The 20,679-nt window shown below is 44.7% G+C and overlaps 1 protein-coding gene across 1 annotated transcript; it reads right to left on the bottom strand.

Moving 5' to 3' along the window:
- Positions 1 to 209: 209 nt before the first annotated feature.
- Positions 210 to 20,111, bottom strand: EIF4A3 (eukaryotic translation initiation factor 4A3). The gene is made up of 12 exons (XM_056567561.1): positions 19,790 to 20,111; positions 12,884 to 12,956; positions 10,732 to 10,798; positions 9,701 to 9,763; positions 9,388 to 9,520; positions 9,222 to 9,302; positions 8,773 to 8,914; positions 8,485 to 8,623; positions 8,282 to 8,397; positions 7,066 to 7,173; positions 6,847 to 6,974; positions 210 to 500 (listed from the first exon to the last, which is right to left on the bottom strand). Exons 1-12 carry the CDS (start codon positions 19,968 to 19,970, stop codon positions 484 to 486), a joined length of 1,248 nt encoding a protein of 415 aa, XP_056423536.1. The 5' UTR covers positions 19,971 to 20,111; the 3' UTR covers positions 210 to 483.
- Between the last annotated feature and the right edge of the window lie 568 nt (positions 20,112 to 20,679).

Raw genomic sequence — 20,679 nt, 5'->3', positions numbered from 1 at the left:
GCTAGCAAAGCCGTTGAGCGGAGAAAAAATCCTGCATGTCTTAATTGTTTTGTTCTGCTCAATTCCTGTGGAACAATAAATCCCGAATAGAAACCTGAAGGAGCCCAAATTTATTAGGACAAGGTCAGTGTCTGTTGTGCACATAGCCTAATGTATCATTTCTATTGAAAAGTGCACTGTAGAAAAATTAATAACAATAATAACAACAATAGCCGGAATTGTGTTTAATATCAAACAAAATATTGGCAAAACGTTACTGACAATCACCAAACCAAAGAAGGGCTTTGTATTTTTTTTATTGAAAATTCACCAAATGTATTTACAGTTGTTTACAATGGGATGCCTGACTCATTGAACTTTAAGCGTTAAATAAAAGGTAAAAAGATCACAACAGTAAAATCTGCTCTACAAATGAAATCGCCAAAAATAAAAACATGTTGGTCAATCGATCCATATAATCCATCTATACAGAAATTCTCATCTTCAAATCAAATCAGCAACTGTGGAAGAATGAACATTAGGACACCATTACTTCAAAAAATAAATAAAAGCATTACCGTATTTTTCGCACTATAGGATGCACCAGCATATAAGACGCACCCAATTTTAAAAAGGTGCAAAATCTAGAAATAAAAGATTCTGCACCCAACAGTGATCTTCAACCTGCGGACCTCCAGATGTTGCAAAACTACAACTCCCAGCATGCCCGGACAGCCGTTGGCTGTCCGGGCATGCTGGGAGTTGTAGTTTTGCAACATCTGGGAGGTCCGCAGGTTGAGGATCACTGGTATAGGAGGTAATACTCACGTGTCCCCGCCGCTCCGGACCCGTCACCGCTGCCCTGGATGTCGCTCCATCGCTGTCGCCGCGTCTCCGTGGTGTCCGACGCTCCAGACTACTACTTCCCCGGGATCCACGCTCTCCATCGCTGTCATCACGTCGCTACGCACGCCACTCCTATTGGATGACGGTGTGCGCGATGACATCGAAGGAGAGCGCAGGGGATCCCGGCACGGAGAAGACACCGAGGAGGCAGGTAAGGTCCCTCCCGGTGTCCTCTAAGCTGTTCGGGACGCCGCGGCGGTCCCGAACAGCCAAACTGAACAGCCAGGTTAGTGTTATTTTTGCTTCAGACGGGGCGGTCAGCTTTGATCGCCGCGTCTGAAGGGTTAATACAGGGCATCACCGCGATCGGCGATGTCCTGTATTAGCGGCGGGCCCCGGCCGTTGATGGCCGCAGGTATTCGCCGTATAAGACGCACCAACTTTCCCCCCCCCCCAGTTTTGGGGAAGAAAAAGTGCGTCTTATACGGCGAAAAATACGGTAGTGTTCTCATGCAGTCATTGGTCAGAGATCCTACACAGGTGGGTCAGGTGTGAAATGTCAAATTGTTCATAAACTAGACTCCATGTATTGCTCCATTTTATATAAAAGCTGCCTTTGCAGGGGGATTTCCATTTTAAAGCGTCTGTCAGCTCTGTACCAAAATATGGTGCGGCAGATTCCTGCTTAGCAATTACAAGAGGATTCATCAAATGATACCCTTTAGCTCTGCTGGGCTTTTACACTTAAGAAAACCGCCTTTTCTTCTACAAGTAAACAGTCAAAGGGGAGCTACTGAGCCACAAACCTCCGGCAAACCTACACTCTCCTACCTAGGTTATTAATAAAAAACTATATATATATATTAATGACCAACATAAACAGCCATTTGGGTTTGGTTTAGTTGCTGCATTTATCAGTTTCCGTGCTAGCATCCTTAGTTAAAATAAAATGGTTAACATGGGGCAGTTAGCTGCTCAGTGCTCACCACATACCACCCATTGTTCCTGCTGGGACCAACGAGAGAGAGTTTTGTGTAGGGAGGAATCATTATACTGATGTACGCACACAAGAGGGCATACTACTGTGTGTGGGGACCCTATGGGGTCATTATACTGACGTATGCACACAAGAGGGCATACTACTGTGTGTGGGGACCCTATGGGGTCATTATACTGACGTATGCACACAAGAGGGCATACTACTGTGTGTGGGGACCCTATGGGGTCATTATACTGATGTACGCACACAAGAGGGCATACTACTGTGTGTGGGGACCCTATGGGGTCATTATACTGACGTATGCACACAAGAGGGCATACTACTGTGTGTGGGGACCCTATGGGGTCATTATACTGTGTGGAGACACTAAGGGGAATAACTGGCCAATTAAGAAATGACGAATAAAATAGTGCTGGTTCTCAAGGACTGTGAATAGGGGAACCGTATGTGTAGAGGAAATGGGGCAGGGGCTGGTAAAAGATTAAGCCTAAAATACCCAAAAGCACACTTATGCAGCGTTATACAAAATACATTCATTTGAATTTTTTTTTTTTTTACATTTAAAATATCCAGAAGTGGATGCCAGCTATCCACTCTGGTGTGGTTAAAAAAAAGGGGTTAAATGAGTAATAAAGTGCAAAACCTAATCGTATGTAAACAAATGCGATCATAGTCCTAAAGATTAAGAGTTCCTAAACAGCGGTCTATGAACCATTAATCTTTATGACTATGATCGCATATGTTTACATACGATTAGGTTTTGCACTTTATTACTCATTTAACCCCTTTTTTTTAACCACACCAGAGTGGATAGCTGGCATCCACTTCTGGATATTTTAAATGTAAAAAAAAAAAAATTCAAATGAATGTATTTTGTATAACGCTGCATAAGTGTGCTTTTGGGTATTTTAGGCTTAATCTTTTACCATCCCCATTTCCTCTACACATACGGTTCCCCTATTCACAGTCCTTGAGAACCAGCACTATTTTATTCGTCATTAAGCATTTTTGCACATTTGGATGTAACCATTAGGGGTCTACACTGCACTGGAATTCTCGTGCTACCCAGAGATTGAGTACCAAAAAAACTTTGTAAACAATTAAGAAATATCTGAAACCAAAGTTCAATGGTGTGGCATGTAAACAGGGGACATTGCCTAAAATAATTCCTTAATCTTAATAAAGGTTAAATGTTCAATTATTTGGTAAAGATTATAAATCGCCCAATCCTACTTTGACGGACATACTCTGCTCCATGCTGGAAGCAGAGGATTGTATATCAGTCATGCAAGGCAGAGGGTGGAAAGGAGGAGGCCTGCCGCTGAGGCTTAGCACTGCAATGTTTAGCTGCAGAAGGAAAATAGATTTTTTTGTAAATTTTTCTCGTAGCCTTCATTGGGGAACACAGGAGACCATGGGTATTATGCTGTCACTAGGCAAAAAAAAAGGAGTCTGCTCCTCCTAGCAGGATATACCCGCCCACAAAGTCACAAAGCAGCCACCAGACAGCAACAGCTGCAACTAGGCCAAATCCAGAACTCGACCAAAAAGGGGGAGAATGAAGAGTTGAAAGAAGAGTAGGAACAGAGAAAGGAACCCTCCTATACTGAAAAACCGAAGGACAACAGCGGCAAAAGCAGGAACCATACAAGGGCAGCTCGACCACCTTTAAAGGGGAAGCGTAAGGGCTGACAACCCGAAAGTAGGCCCCCACAGAGCTCCCCCAAAGCCGGCAGCTGAACCAGGCACAGGAGAAAGTATAGAAGATTGACAGCACGTCACCAAGGAGAAATGCAAAGACTGCCCGTGAATAGTGGAAACCTAGGTGATCCAAGGCGGCATGAGCAATGATAGGCATCCCATAATAGGCAATAGTACAGCCAGACTACTATTCCACCAGGAGTTAAAGAAACGTCTGTACTGGTCAAGCAGGCTCCCCGCCACCGACCCCTTGTATAGGGGTGAAGTGAGCTGGGTAAGCTATAGCAGGTAACCCGTGACTACTGTCACCGGAGGATCAATGATACCCCCCTTCTGGAGGGAGGGAAAGGTGGACGCCATTACCAGCAAGCGGCCTAGAATAGTAGGGGTACCCGCTGGGCCTCTCATACTAGAAGCAGATACCGCCATAAATCAATGGAACACCACCCATGTAAGCGGATGCCGTTGACATAAAAGGTCCATGGCACCTGCAGGGACACAAATGTTTGGTAGTCTCCCACTGGTAATGGGGGACCGGAATTCAGCCGCAGAGGCGACAAAGTGCTCTCCCATGGAAGTTGGGGAGACCTGTGAACATGTGCACCCTCATGCCATGGTGCATCAGGACTGCAGCTGTGGATATGGCAGACATCAAATCAATAAACCGGTCAACTCTGACATATAGCCGGTACCAGGACCGCAAACACTGATGCAGCAGATGACGCAGCCTCTATGGATGGTAGAGAAGGTCCATTGTACATCAGTCAACTCTCACCCGCAGTGGAGTACCAGAATAGAAGCTGCGGTGGACATCCCAACCTCAATGGATGGTGTAGAGGGTCTATTATACACCGGTTAACTCACTCGCAGTGGAGTACCGGAAGAGCAGCTTCGGCAGACGTCCAAACCTCAATGGGTGGTGTACAGGGTTCATTGCACGTTGGTCAACTCACTCGCAGTGGAGTACCCAAAGAGCAGCTGAAGCAGACGTCCCAACCTGCAGCAGACATCCCAATGTACAGGAACCATTGTACCTTGGTAAACACTCACAGTGAAGTACCGGAAGAGCAGCTGCGGTAGACCGCACGCCCACCATGGGTGTTGGAGAGGGCCACACATAGTGGTAAAGAAAACCGGAAGATCCAGGCTTAATGCTACTCGGCGATTACTTTAAGGGCAGCGTGGCGAGCAACGCCGATTAATGTCCCCCAAGTCTGAACCTTCAGCAAAACCCCTATACCCCAGTGAAAATGACCAACGGGATGCAAGGGAAGCAGCCACAAAAGACCCGAAAAAAGGACGCGAAGGAACAGGGGCCAGGAGCACCTTGTGCGGACTCTAGGTCTGCGGTATATGCAAGCATAATGGAACTGTGCAAAAAAAGGGGCAAGTGCGGCAAAAATTGGAAACAAGAACCAAGCTTTTCAATTGTGGGGTGCACTGAACCTGCAGAAACTGCCCTAACGGACACACACAGTGCAACTGAAGCAGGCTTGAAATCACACCCCTTTCTCCAAAATCCATTTAACATATGATGGCAGATTGGAGACATAGATGAGAAACTGATATGAACAGATACTACGCTTGATTCCCGACAGTCCTACAGAGAAGAGCAGGAGAAAAAAAAATATACATTAAGGTTGTAATGACAACTTTTGGCCCCCAGAGGGGAGCCAAGCTGTACATAAAGCAGCCACTAGAGGGATTTTTATATATATTTGTTTATTACTTTAACTTCAGGAATTCACGCGGCCAGCCGGCAAGGGAGGGCACACTGGAGAACCACAGCCCCCTGAGAGTGTCCGATACAGTAAGGAGTGGAATGGGGGGGGGGGAGGGCCAGGGGACTGGCAGCATGACGAGGCCGCCGCCTCCACAGGAACTGGGAGCTGCACGATCGGCAGCCATTGCAGGGACCGGGCAGGGGGTCTAGCTGAATGACGTGGCCGGTTGTCCCACGTCGGGGAAGCTCCAGGCTGGGGGGCCGGAGACCTGCTGCAACAAGATGATTAACACTGGAGCAGCAGCAGAGGGCCTCTGGTCGGCAGGTAAGAGAACGCGGACAGGACACTGACCGCAACATAAGAGCAGCAAGAGGGCCGGTTGTGTCCCCCACCGGCCATTAGAAAAGAAAATGCAGCCAGGGCACTGTGCATGGCCACAAGGCATGTGGAGACATGCATGGCCTGAAGAGGGGGAGGGGAAATCCACTGGACTGTCCCCTCCAGTGTGGTGTTGGAGGCCATGAGGGGTCTGGTCCAGTACAGCCACAGTAATGGCAGCTGAGGATCTGCAGAAGCTGAAGATCCTAGAGCCCGTACCCCTGCCCAGGAGAAAATAAAAGATAGGGAAGAAAGAAGTCCCATTGGGGCCCCAAGTATCAGAGCCCCGGGAAAAGGCAGGGGAAGGAGGGATTCATACTCACCCTGGATGACTTCGGGCAGCTATTTGTCACCTGCGTCAAGTCAGGCTGAGACAGCGGGACGAGCAGGGATATTAGGCGGACCCGGACACAGGGTGCAACCCCAGGTGCTGGCGGGAAGGGGTTAACAGTGCATACTGTATGCCTGTGCCCCTTAGCCACATATGGGGGAACAGGTAGCGCCATGCACCTCAACCCCCCAAAAAAGGAGAGAAAAACCTAATACAGGCCCGAACTAGAAAAAAATTAAAAAGACCGGGTCTGGAGAGCTCCAGACCTGTGTCTACCTCCTACTGAAACTAAGCTAAAATTGATTAGCTCAGTGCCTGTAGGCGCGTATATCCTGCTGGGAGGAGCAGACCTCTTTTTTGCCTAGTGTCAGCAGCATATACCCATGGTCTCCTGTGTTCTCCAATGAAGCGACCAAGAAATGGCAATTTAAGCATGTAAAAGCCCATGGTATCATTTGATTATTCTTCATTTAACTGCACTGCAGCTCTGTACTTAAAATTAATCTGTCAGCTCCAAACAGAGTTACTATATTTCGCTCCAATGGAATGATATTTTTTTTTTAAACTTCCCGGGCAGCTTTGTCATGAGGCTTGACCCCCAAGATCGATCACCAAAAGTCTTGCTTGGGACTTCAGCACGGGACTTTCGAAAATCCATCTGATCATGCGAGTATCGGGAACAAGTCTTAGGCTGCGAGACTGCCCTGGAAGTTTAAAAATATCCTGCCGCATGAGCAAAATGAGAGTACCGCTTTAAAGTAAGCAATTCTACTATAAAAATCACCAACCTTACAAATGGGAACACTATTAGCAGTAAGCCGCAAGGCTTTCAAACCACAGACTAAATTGACAGTGTGACAAATGAGACTGTCTAGGACAATACATACCATTCATGGGCATTTCATCAATCTGAGTAGAGTAGTACTGCTCAATGTCTCGTAAGATACGGATGTCATCATTCTTTACAAAGTTAATTGCAACACCTTTCCTTCCATAACGTCCTGAACGACCAATTCTATGAATGAGGGGAAAAAAAATATATAGTTGCAAAAATAGAAAACCTCTAACACATCAGTAATGTTAATGTGCTGGAACAGCTAACATACCTGTGGATATACAACTCTCTGTTGTTAGGAAGATCGTAGTTAATGATAAGGGAAACTTGTGGGACATCCAAACCTCTTGCCCAGACATCAGTGGAAATCAGTACTCGACTGTAAAATGAAATGGGAAGTCATCAACTTACTGGTTTATACTTTGTGTAAAAATCTGATCCACCAAGTATTCCAGAGAGGGCTGGCATCCATTACTAACATTTTCTAAATCTAAGCGATATCTCACTTGGGTAATATATAAAAATATTTTAAAAAAATTAAAACGTGCTCAGCTCACCACCCACTAAGGAGACGTAGTGCAAGAACTTCGGCTGTGTAGAAGCAACTGGAGCTCGGACTGTGCTGGCCGCTTCCCGTATGTAGAGACCACAAGGAGAGAAGGGATTAAGCTCACAAAAATAGAAGTAAAACGTAGCTTTTACTAACTCATGTTAAAATGTAGTTGAACAAAAGTGTCACCCGAGTAATAAAAAAAAAAAAAAAAAAGAAAAGCACGCCAACACGTTTCGAGCTACAGGAGAGCTCTTAATCATGGCAACATAGTGCTGTACAATAATGGTTTATATATACTAGATGAATGAATGGGTAGCTTCTCACGTGTTAGCCCGCCTCGCGGGCTAACACGTGAGAAGCTACCCATTCATTCATCTACTAGCATATATAAGCCATTATTGTACAGCACTATGTTGCCATGATTAAGAGCTCTCCTGTAGCTCGAAACATGCCGGCGTGCTATTTTTAACTCACTTGGGTGACTATTTTTTCAACTACATTTTAACATGAGTTAGTAAAAGCCTCGTTTTACTTCTATGTTTGTGAGCTGGATCCCTTCTCTCCTTGTGGTCTCACTTGGGTAACCTGTCAAGACAATGCTCAGCTACCCTGTTAGAGGAGGCCAAAGATACGGTTCTCATTTCAACAGCTTTTTTTCTGTCAAACAGAGAAGCAGGAGACCGAAGTTATGTATCGTTCTCCTTCGAGGTTGATGTACCATAAAAGCACTGCTCACAAACCTGAATATCTCAAAGACTCCCCCCATTCTTCATACTGTTTTAGAAAGTCCTGAGTGTTAACTACAATTGGTGTAATCTTGAATTTCCATTGAAGCAATAGTGAAAGGTAAATGTGGATGTGTCCATTGGTCAGCTTAAGGGCAAGAAAGCTATGGCAAAAGAAAGCATGTTCTGTGAAATTACTGTATACATACCTGGCACCAGATCGGAATTCTTTCATAATAGACTCCCTCTCTTTCTGAGGCATGTCACCATGCATTGAAGACACTGTGAAGTTGGCCTCCCTCATTTTCTCTGTTAACCAATCAACCTAAATAGAAGACATACAAAATAGTCTAAGGTAGGAAAACACTAAAAAGGTAAAATACAGGTGAAGTGATGATTTCATTAATGTTACCTTTCTTTTTGTGTTGCAGAAGATCACAGCTTGTGTTATGGTGAGGGTGTCATATAAATCACACAAAGTATCAAATTTCCATTCTTCCCGCTCCACTGCTACAAAAAACTGCTTAATGCCTTCCAGCGTCAACTCATCACTGCAAGTAGAGACATCACAATAAAGCTGTAGCTTATGAAGTAACAAAGTTAAGAGTTGACCAGGTTTCCAACTAAACAGGCGCCAGCAAAGTCCAGCAAAATAAATCAAACTAAACATCAGTAACAAATGTTTTGGCTGAACAATTACCGTTTCACCAGGATACGGATGGGATCGGTCATGAACTTATTGGTCATTTCCAGGATTTCATGAGGAAGTGTGGCACTGATCAGACACACCTGTGTAGCAGGTGGTAGATACCTGTACACATCATAAATCTGTTCTTTGAAACCTGAAATTAAAATAAAGTAAAAAAAAAAAAGATGTGAATAAATATAAAAAATAGTTTTTAAAGCATTAAGGTCATTAAAAACAACTTTTGACATGTTGATCAGACATGTCAAAAGTTGTTCATCGCATTGGATCTCACTCCTAAGACCCGTTGTGATTGCAAGCAGCTCTGGTCCATGGCCAGCTGAGCCATCTGTCCATTTTTTTGCATATACTTCTATGCAGAGAAATGTAAAGATCTCTTCTGTGGTGAGCGGAGTGCCAAGCTGGAATCGGGCACAGCACACAATGTTAGATGTTAAACAAACCTTTGTTAAGCATCTCATCAGCTTCATCCAGAACAAGCATTTTAATAGCCCGCGTTCTTAAGCTTCTTCGGCGGATCATATCTGTGTGTGATAAAACAGATAACAATGCAATTAAATCCGCCAAGGTAAAGATGAAAAGATCTCATGTTAAAAAGATAAAACTTACCAAAGACTCTGCCTGGTGTGCCTGAAACAACATGCTGCCCATAATCTAGTTTCCTGATATCTTCTCCTACATTTGTTCCCCCAATGCATGAATGACACTGCACGTTCATGTAGTCACCCAAAGCAAGAAGAACCTAGAAAATTGTGATAAGATTACTGAAAATTAAAAAAAAAAAAAAAAAAAAAAGCGGGCGAGCATAACAAAACTGGTGAAAAAAAAAAAAAAATAAAAAAAAATAAAAGAAAAGCCAAAACAGGGAGCTTCCGCATTGAGCACAATGATTTCTGACAGATAATAAGCCTGTTTTCTTTACCTTCTGAATCTGTCCAGCCAATTCTCTGGTCGGAGCTAAAATCAAAGCTTGTGTTTCCCGGACCTAGAAAACAAAAATAATGTCATGTCACAGGTCAACACTGCAACATTTTCCAGTGACAAAATTATTTCCAAGGCCTGATCTGGATATAGAGCTGACATGGTGTGCAAGCCCTCATCCTGAAGTATACCTGCTAATACTTCTAATGTATCTTAAATGGGGTGTGCAGAAGAGTAAACAAGGGACCCCCCTATTATGTTGTCTGAATGTCCTAATCTCTCCCTAAACAGTTACCAAATAAAGTCATTGACCTGATATTAACCACTTAACGTATTTTTCGCCCTATAGGACTCACCAGCATATAAGAAGCACCCAATTTTTAGGTGCCAAATCTAAAAAATAAAGATTCTGAACCCAACAGTGGTCTTCAACCTGCGCACCTCCAGATGTTGCAAAACTATAACTCCCAGCATGCCCGGACAGCCAACGGCTGTCCGGGCATGCTGGGAGTTGTAGTTTTGCAACATTTGGAGGTCCGCAGGTTGAAGACCACTGGTATGGGAGGTAGTACTCAAGTTTCCCCGCCGCTCCGGACCCTTCACCGGTGCCCTGGATGTCACTCCATCTCTGTCGCCGCGTCCCCCACGCTCCGGACTTCTTCCCCGGGATCCACGCTCTCCGTCGCCGTCATCTCACCGCGGTGGTCCCGAACAGCCCGACTGAGCAGCCGGGTTAGTGTTATTTTCGCTTCAGATGGGGCGGTCAGCTTTGATCGCCGCGTCTGAAGGGTTAATACAGGGCATCACCGCGATCGGTGATGTCCTGTATTAGCAGCGGGTCCCAGCCATTTATGGCCGCAGGTATTCGCCGTATAAGACGCACCAACGTTCCCCCCCCCCCAGTTTTGGGGAAGAAAAAGTGCGTCTTATACGGCGAAAAATACAGTAAATTACATAATTATGTAAATCATTAATATAGAGAATGTGGGATTGATGTTTTAAGTGAGTGATGACCAGATGGGAACAAGTTACCTGAATATCCAGACACTGCAGGACAGACACGCAAAAAGTAGCTGTTTTGCCGGTACCAGACTGTGATCTGCAAGACAATAGCAAGGACTTCAAGTCACAAACAGCAACAATAATTCTTAACCAAAGACTTAAAACCACTGCATAATGCAAAGAAAATCTGCAATAACGTCAGGAAAACATGACTAAAGTTGTCAGAATTCATGTGGTTTAGAGATTAAACAAATTTAGATTTTTGGAATATTCAGGAAGGCTTCTGACAGGGATGAATTAATGTATAAAATAAATGGATATATTGCACAGGTAAGAACAAACCAAAAACTGTCTAAATTCACATCCATATTCCAAGCCGTATTGATCTGGTTTATACTGCAGAACATTTCTGTTCTGTAAAGAAGAATGCAAGAAGAAACCATTGGAGGTTTCCCATAAAATATCTCCTGGTCTCCCATTGCACACCACTTCCAAGACAAGGCAATGAGCAGTGGGGGACTGGAAGGCACTGGATCAGGAGCTTCTTTTTTTTATACCACCCCCAGCAAAATATTTAAACATTCATTACGAAATACCTTTGCTTAGGCCAATGACACCAAAAGGCTGGAATTAGCATTTTGTAACAATCGTATCGAAAGTATTACCAGGATTGGCATAAATGTATCTGTCACAGTCTATTGTCTAGTTACTTGGGATGCACCGAAATTTTAGCCACCAAAAATGGAGTTATTGGCATTGTGCTGACAGAAAAAAATAAAAAATGCAACAAAAATTTTGGGGGAAGGGCACGATCGAACTTTGTGCATGCATTGCTATAGAGCAATGATCTGCAAACTGTGACACTCTCCCAGCATGTGCTAACTAGGGGTGTGAATCGCCAAGAATTTGTCGATTCGATTCGAATCGCGATACCAGTGTGGCGATTCGATATATCCCGATATATCGCGATACCGTCTAGGTGACGATACATCGCGATATATCTTGATACATCGCCCACCTGGGAGCATTCACAGATCCCAATAGACGCCGCTGTCAGCTTTGACAGCGGCGATCTAGTACTCCGGTGCTCACTTTTCTCATGTTATCCCGTCCGGGCTGCAAAATAAAATAAAACGCACTTTATCTTACCTGCCAACGAGCCCGCGGAGCTCCGGTACAGGTGTTGGGTCCCCGGGCTGTATTCTTCTTACTTCCTGTTAGTCCGGCACGTCACATGGAGCTTCAGCCTATCACCAGCGGAGGCGGGACATCGCTGCGGCTGGTGATAGGCTGAAGCTCCATGTGACGTGCCGGACTAACAGGAAGTAAGAAGAATACAGCCCGGGGACCGAACACCTGTACCGGAGCTCCGGGGGCTCGTTGGCAGGTAAGATAAAGTGCGTTTTATTTTGCAGCCTGGATAGGATAAAATGAGAAAAGTGCGCACCGGATACTCCTTTAATAGCCAGCCGCGGCGATTGCCGCATGCTGGCTATTAGCGGCGGCCCCCGGCTACTGAAATCAGCTGGGGGTCGCATAGTACGGAGTGGGCACGAGTCGGAGCCCGCTCCATAGCCGTGTCAGATCCGGCCTGCCCGGCTCCACAAATGTGGAACTTTTATCTCCTGATGCCCGGGACATGACATGCTGTTCCAGGCGTCCGCAGATAAAAATTCCACATCCCTAAAAGAATCGATTCAAAAATATTTTGAATCGATTCTGTATCGGCAAATGAAAAATCGCGATTATCGCGAGAATCGATTTTTTCTTACATCCCTAGTGCTAACAGTCTAAAGAGAACTATAGCGTTGGTTTTCAGAATTCCATCGTACCCGGGCTACAAAGAGTAAAAAAAAAAAAAACTACTCCTCCTTTCATTGTGTTACTGCCCCTTATGCATTGCAGGTAGTTGTCATTGCCTGTTGGGAGTTTTACTGCTGCGCCAGCTACAGAGCCACAGGTTCCAGATAACTGCTCTATAGCACAACATGCTGAGAGTTTTTGGTCATTTTTCGGCCAAACACTTTAAAAATTTTCGGTTCAAATTTTTTTTATTTCAGTGTACCACTACTTACTGTCACAAGTTGCCATGTATGTTTTTCTTTGATTCCTTATTTTATACATTAAATGTCTTTAAAAAAAGAACACAAACAACTTCTGTGCCATTAACATGATCACTTACTGTGCTATTACATCTCTTCCTTTAATGATCTGTTTGATCGCCCTCTGTTGGATAGCTGACGGCTTCTCAAACCCTAAAAACAAATTAACATCCATTCACTGAAAAAGCACAAGACATACAGGGCTCAATATACAAATGTCATAATCAATAATAGCAAAGAATGTGCACCACTGGATCACATCTGAAGGGTATTGTAACCTGCTCCTCAGATGGTGTCTGGGTGGCCATCAACACAAGCGTTTAGACCTCCATGTGTTAGAGAGTACCTGTCAACAAGGAAAATAAAAAACCCAAGGATGTTACACTGTGATTAGGATCATGTCCCTGTCACTTGTATGTGCGCTCCATAGCCTGCCTCACATCCCCTGCACTCCTCTCCCTGAGCAGCCTGCTGCAGGGACTAGCTGTGAGAACATTCATGACTCAAACAGGAACTAAATATCTATTAGCCTGTATGGGGACATCTAGTGGCAGGAATCAAAACTGCCAAATATAAAAGGTAAAAATTTCAATATTTATAAGATATTAGGATAATTTTACAATTACTATAGCTGAAAAATATCAATTTTTTATGTTCGTGGTAGTGCCTCTAATATAACATTCGTACTGACACGTGGAGACGCAGGAGATCAGGAAATTGAAGCAACATCATAAAGCAGGCGGTTTGTCTTTCAACCTCATGGAAATCCCTGAGATTTTTTTTACATTTTTATTTTTTAAACCCAAAATAAAGTAAATTTGTCTCCATTCCTACCTACTGGGGGCTTCCCTACCTAGCTACTGGGGGCATTATGAGGGTTATTGAGGGCTTCTTGTTCGACTTTTACCTGAGGAGTGACACCTCTGCTGTCACAAAAAAAAAATATATTGTGAGTGCTTGGGAAAAACAAAAAGACAAAAGCGTAACGGTACTTATACCCAGTCTCAACACTAAAAATAGTATTGGGACATAAAACACCAAACTGCCATCCTCCTGTGGAGCATGTCACCCATCAGCACCTTTTAACTAAGACTCACTTACCAGCACTTTTCCCCCCCAAGATTTCAGAATACAATTCTGTGTTTCCCAGCACTGGAGAGAAGAAGTAAGGTTCTGCAGAGTGTTGTATAAGGGTGCATTCACACCACGTTTTTGCAATACAATTTCCGTATCAGGTTTTTGATGAAAAACGGTTTCCTCAAAACCTGACTAAACTGTATCAAAACGTGTGTACAAATTTCAACCCGTATACAGTTAAAAACAGTATACGGTTTGAAAAATGATGTCCGGTTGCATCCGTTTAAGGAAAAAAAAACTTTTTCACATTTCACTCCATTTTGAATAAAGTTTCACTTGTTTGATTGAAATTCCAAGAAAAAAAAAACTGTGCAAAGTCAAAAAACGTATTATGAAAACCGGATGGAACCGAACGCACATACGGTTCTGCTCGGTTCCCATTGTCTCCCATGTTAAAAAAAAAAAGAAACATATACGGTATGGGTGTGAATCGCCAATAATTTGGCGATTCGATTCGAATCGCGATACCAGGGTGGCGATTCGATATATCGCAATATATCGCGATACTGTCATGTTGGCGATATATCACGATATCTCCTTCCTGTTTGTTCTGAGTCTGTAGTCTTGCGGTAGCAGCCTGCGAGTGGGCAGGGGTGTGGAAATTTAAAGAAAAACTACTTGTCCAAGGGACTAAAGCGGAACACAATCTACTTGTCCCTCAAGAAAATCCACTTGTCCTGGTTGATGAAATAATTTCAACCAAAATAGTACGATCCCCTCCACTAGACCACCAGGGATGGATATAAGATCCTTTAGACACTGCTGACAGCGATGATATAATGGTTAATAAGTGATCGCAGTATGCCAGGATATTAGTGGCCGGAGAGCTGTAGATCCTCTTACACCCCAGACAAGCCCAGAAAAGTCTAGATGTAACTTTTTGATCACCTTATGAAAAATTTCTCATATGAAGTGACCAAAAATGAGCAATTCTGGACTATTATTTACATTTACACCGTTCACCGTACGGTTTAATTAACATTATAATTTAATAGCCTGGACATTTCCACATGCAGCGATATCACTTATGTTTATTTTTGTACATTATTTTTATTTAAAGAAAATTGGAAACTTTTATTAGGAAAGGGGCTTATTCACATATATACGCACCTTTTAAAATATTTTAATCACTATTTTTCAGTCTCAATAGGGACTTATGTGTTACTGGGGGGGGGGGGGGGTTCTGCTTCTCCAGTTTATGTGCTGCATTTTGTGTAAAAAAATGCTGGAAGTTGCATTTAGTTACTAGATAACTACAACACCCAGCATGCCCTGTTACAGCCTATGGTTGTGTGGGTGTTGCAGCATGTTGCACTGTATAGTATAGTTAAGGTTATTGTGTAACATGCTAGGAGTTGTAGTTTTGGTTTGTGTCAGCTGCAGACCCATAGGATGTGTCAAGGAATACTGGGAATTACAGTTAGTAACTACAACACCCAGCATGCCCTGATGTAGCCTATGGCTCTGCAGCTGACCCGAACCAAAACTACAACTCCCAGCATGATACACTTTATAGTTCTACAGTTTAGGTTATGGTCCAACATGCTGGGAGTTGTAGTTTTGGTTTGGGTGTGTTTGTGTGCATATGAGGGGCTCTTGGTCGTCAGGTGAGTATGAAGGGGCAGGATTCTGGGGGTGAAATTCAGTGCGGGTGCCACTAAAAATAAATAAAATTAGATGGCACAACTGCCCTAATCCCCGAAGTGACAGTCCGCTCCTATACAAAACATTCATACATACACATATACATACACCAGCCACTGCCCCCATATACATACATAAACACCCGCCACTGCCCCCCCCCACATCATACATTACATACACTCACACCATACATATACACCATACATATGCACACATCATACATACATCCGCCGCTGCCCACCCCACATCATACATCACATACACACACACACATCACACTTAGACATTATACACACATCATAAATTACATACACATCACACATACACTCACACCATACATATCCACCAGTGTTTCCCAACCAGGGTGCCTCCAGCTGTTCCAAAACTACAACTCCCAGCATGCCCAGGGAGTTGTAGTTTTGCAACAGCTGGAGGCACCCTGGTTGGGAAACACTGATATACACCATACATATGCACACATCATACATACACCTGCCGCTGCCCCCCCATCATACATTACACACACACATCACACATACACTCACACCCTACATATACAACCACCCTTCCTGCCGCCGCCGCCTGTATTCTCTGCCTCCTCACCTGAGCCGCCATGAGTGGACATCAGAGCTGTAGTCCCGGCCGGTGTGAGGTGAGATTTCCGTCCTCCCTCCCCCCCCCCTCCTGCTCTGTGTTTTCCTCCGTGCAAACAAGCAACCTCCCCGTGGTGGATTAGGTCCTGTCTAGACAGAGCAGGGGAGGGGGAGGGATAGAGCTGTGTGTGGGGGATGGAGCTGTGCACGGAACTGTCAACATCCTCTCTCTCACCCTGCTGTGTCTTCTCAGCTGCGTCCTCCATCCTCCGGGAGGGGAGATAAGGGGGCTCTGCAGTCAGCTGGAGGCCGCTGCCCCCTCCATACACTCTGAGTGCCGGTGTGAGGTGTAGACTTCCATCGGCTCCTGCACCTCACACCGACATTAAAGAAAAATAAGGGGGAAGTCTGTCTGTCCCTGCTCGCCCGATACAGGGCTAAATCTATAAACAATTCACCTGCCCGGCGCCCAAAACTACTTGTCCCGGGCATCGGGCTATAGTATTTCCACATCCCTGGTGGGACAGAGCTGATAACAGGTACACTGCCAACTAGTGGTCAGGAGTTTAAGTGTTATAAAAAAATATAAGACAGACAAATAGGACTGTGACTCAGTGAGTGAAATACAGGAAATGTTAATTATAATAATTTATAAAAAAATCGATTCTCAGAATTTTAAAATCGATTCAGTATCGTGGAACAAAAAAAATTGCGATAATCGCGCAAATCGATTTTTTCTTACATCCCTAATATACGGTTTAATACAGTATTTCACCCAGACCAAAAATTGTGGTAGACTACGGTTTTGGGTACAGGAAAAAAACTGACAAAACCGTACAGGATGCAAAATGGACGCAACCTGATGCATCGTTTGGCATACGGTTTTCAATGGAGAGTCAATGCATACGGTTTTCAATACGGTTCCATACGGTTTTCACATTGAAAATGTATACGGGAACTGTATTGCAAAAACGTGGTGTGAATGCAGCCTAAGGCAGATCTGTTATCAGACTATACAGCCCCATGCACAGGAAGCATAGGGACTCCTCTCCTATCAGCCAAAACCAAAAATGATATTTATTGGGTCACTTGGCTACTAGGAGTGATCAGGAAACAACAGACAGCTGAGAAGACCCATGTATTCATGTGGAACACAACCAGGGGAATTTATTGTTCGTGGTGGAGAAGTTTTGTCTATTTTAGTCACACGTTTTGGCACAAAAACTTAATTGTAATAAAATAGTGTGCCTGCTTTACATGGTTTTGCCATAAATGTTTATTACTAAAAGCATGTAGTAGACCATATCCCCAGCTGTGATTTGCAGTGGTAACATGTTTAAGAATGGCGGCTTTTTACAATCTTTTGCATAATACATGACATTTTGGTCCAAGTCCACTCCCTCATTTTGCTGGCATAGAAAGAGTGGTAGGGATCGACCGATTATTGGTTTGGCCGATATTATCGGCCGATAATCACGATTTTGGGCATTATCGGTATCGGCAATTACCTTGCCGATAATGCCCCGCCCCACGCGCACCACGACCGCACCGCCCCCATTGCCTCCCCCATCCCCGGTTTTATAATTACCTGTTCCCGGGGTCCACGCTACTTCTGGCTCCTGCTGCATCCTGCGTAACAGTGCGTACAGTGACAGCTCAGGAGGACGCCACCGGAGCCAGATGTAGCGCGGACCCCGGCAACGGGTAATTATAAAACTGGGGAAGGGGGAGGCAATGGGGCAGCGGTGCATGGGGGGCGGTGCGGGGTATCAGATTATCGGCAAGGTAATTGCTGATAACGTCCAAAATCGTGAATATCGGCCAAACCGATAATCGGTCGATCCCTACTTTCAACTACATTTTTGAGTTAGGTAAGGTGTGCAGTCTAGCATTTACTTTTTGATTTATTTATTTTTACAACTTGGTACCCAACATTAAACTGTATTAAATCCCTTCACCCACACCAACATTGATAAATCCCACCATATTTCCAGTGACCAATGTGTAGAATGGCTCCTGTGCGGCTCTCCAAGCATGCTGGGAATTGTAGTATTGTAACAGCTGGAAAGCAACATATTAGGAAATGCTGCTCTATGGCAGTGATCTCTAAACTGACCTCTAGCTGTTACAGAACTACAACTCCCAGCCAGCACAAGCCCAATGAGAACCAAGACCAGGGGGGCGGGGAAATCAAAACTTGTGCAATGGAAAAGTCGACCAGTTCCCCAAAGAAACCAGATCGCTTCTTCCATTTTTGAAGAGGCCTCTAGAGATGAGCGAACTTACAGTAAATTCGATTCGTCACGAACTTCTCGGCTCGGCAGTTGATGACTTATCCTGCGTGAATTAGTTCAGCTTTCAGGTGCCCCGGTGGTCTGGAAAAGGTGGATACAGTCCTAGGAAAGAGTCTCCTCGGACTGTATCCACCTTTTCCAGCCCACCGGAGCACCTGAAAGCTGAACTAATTTATGCAGGAAAAGTCATCAACTGCCGAGCCGAGAAGTTCGTGATGAATCGAATTTACTGTAAGTTTGCTCATCTCTAGAGGCCTCTGAAAAATAAAAAAGACTCAATCTGATTGGTTGCTATGGGCAACTGGTCATTTTTTTCCTCTGCACAAGTTTTCATAAAACTCCCCCCAATACCATGGGAACTGAGATAAAGGCTTCAGCCAATCAGGTCGAAGCTTTCATTTTCCATAACAGTTGAAGGAAAACTAGAATCTGATTGGTTAGAACAGACAACTGCTCTCTCCTCTATACCAGTGGTCTCACACCTGTGGATGGCTGGGTTCACACTACGAGCTTCAAATACGGTAACCATATACGGTTTTCCGCAAAAAAACGTATACGACCGTATCCGAAACCGTATGCACAGAGAATGCATTGTAAACCGTATTCCAAATGTTGTGTACGGTTGCATCCGTTTTGTCTCGGATACGGTTTTGCCGATTTTTCAACCGTAGGCAAAAACGCTGTCGACCACGTTTTTGCTTCCGGTTGGAAACCCGTATGCGGTTCTTTTAACATTGCTGTCTATGAGAACCGTACACAGAATTTCAGAATACGGTTGCACACGGTTTTTCTAATCCATTTTTGGAGTCGACACAGGCGCAGATTGGAATTTCAATAGAACAATAGTAACTTTATTAAATTGCTTGAAAACTAATTCCAACAAAATAGCAAAACCGTTGGCAAAAACGGATGCAAACGGATAGAACCGTACGTATGTTTTGGAACCGTATACGAGGAAAAACCGTATTTGGAGTCATACTGTTGTATACGGTTTTTGCCATACGTTTTTTAGCGGAAAACCGTATACAGAAACCGTATTTGAAAAACGTGGTGTGAACTTAGCCGACCTCCAGATGTTACAAAACTACAACTCCCAGCATGCCCGGACAGCCGTTGGCTGTCCGGGCATGCTGGGAGTTGTAGTTTTGCAACATCTGGAGGTCCACAGGTTGGAGACCACTGCTCTATACTGTATGGCAACATTAACCGTGTGAGTGCCGAGCTGGACGAGAATGGTCCCATTTCTTGCAGTTATATCTGCCTCCATTGCCCGCATACACCTGGGTCAGCACCGGTATGTGATGTCGCTTATACTCACCATACGCATAGATGCCTCGGAGCAAATCCTCCCGCAGCCCCATGGTATCGAAGGTGGGGGTCACGTCCACTTCCTCGCTGGTCTCAAACTCCACTTTCGTCATGTCTTCTTCCCTCATGAGCCGCTTACGGCTGGACGCGCTGGTCACGCCGCCTGCTACCGCGGTTGCTGCGCTCGCCATTATACCGACAGACTGGAAACCGGAGCCGAGAAGACGGTAACACTCCGAGCCGCGCACACTACAGCACCACACCAGGCCGCCAGCCGCGTCACCCAGAAGCCACCGCGCGCAAAAGGGAGGTTACGCACCAGGAACGTCAGGACGCTGCGTACGTAACGTGATGACCTCAAAGAAACTGAAAATCGTAACCTCGCGAGACTTGCATGAAGCGCTAGAGGAAAATCTCTGTCTATGGAATGTTATTTGAGCAGCAGAGAATGGCCGCCATTTTGCCGGTGTCTTCGTTTTTTTCCTCCTCATAAGCTTCATGATTAAAAATAGTGCAGGCGAACAGCGGCGTCGAGTAGTTAGTTACCCATAGCAACCAATCAGACTGTTTCTTGCATTTTTTTTTAAAGGCCTCTGAAAAATGGTTGCTATGGGCAACTGCGACACCTTTCCTCTACACAGGTTTTGCTACTTTCATTCAGATCGCTTCTTTCATTTTTAAAGGCCCCTGGTTGCTATTGCAAACTGAGCAACTTTTCCTCCGGACAGGCTTTGTTAAATCTCCCCCTTTAACCCCTTAACGACGAAGGACGGAAATGTACGTCCTGGTGACGTGGTACTTAACGCACCAGGACATACACTTACATCCTAAGCATAACCGCGGAGCGATGCCCGGATCATGCGCGGCAGGTCCCGGCTGTTGATCACAGCCAGGGACCTG

This window comes from Hyla sarda, chromosome 3 (genome assembly GCF_029499605.1).
Source record: "Hyla sarda isolate aHylSar1 chromosome 3, aHylSar1.hap1, whole genome shotgun sequence".
Classification (NCBI taxonomy): domain Eukaryota; kingdom Metazoa; phylum Chordata; class Amphibia; order Anura; family Hylidae; genus Hyla; species Hyla sarda.
The sequence above is the reverse complement of the archived record's forward strand: the minus strand, read 5'-3'. Positions and strand labels throughout refer to the sequence as shown.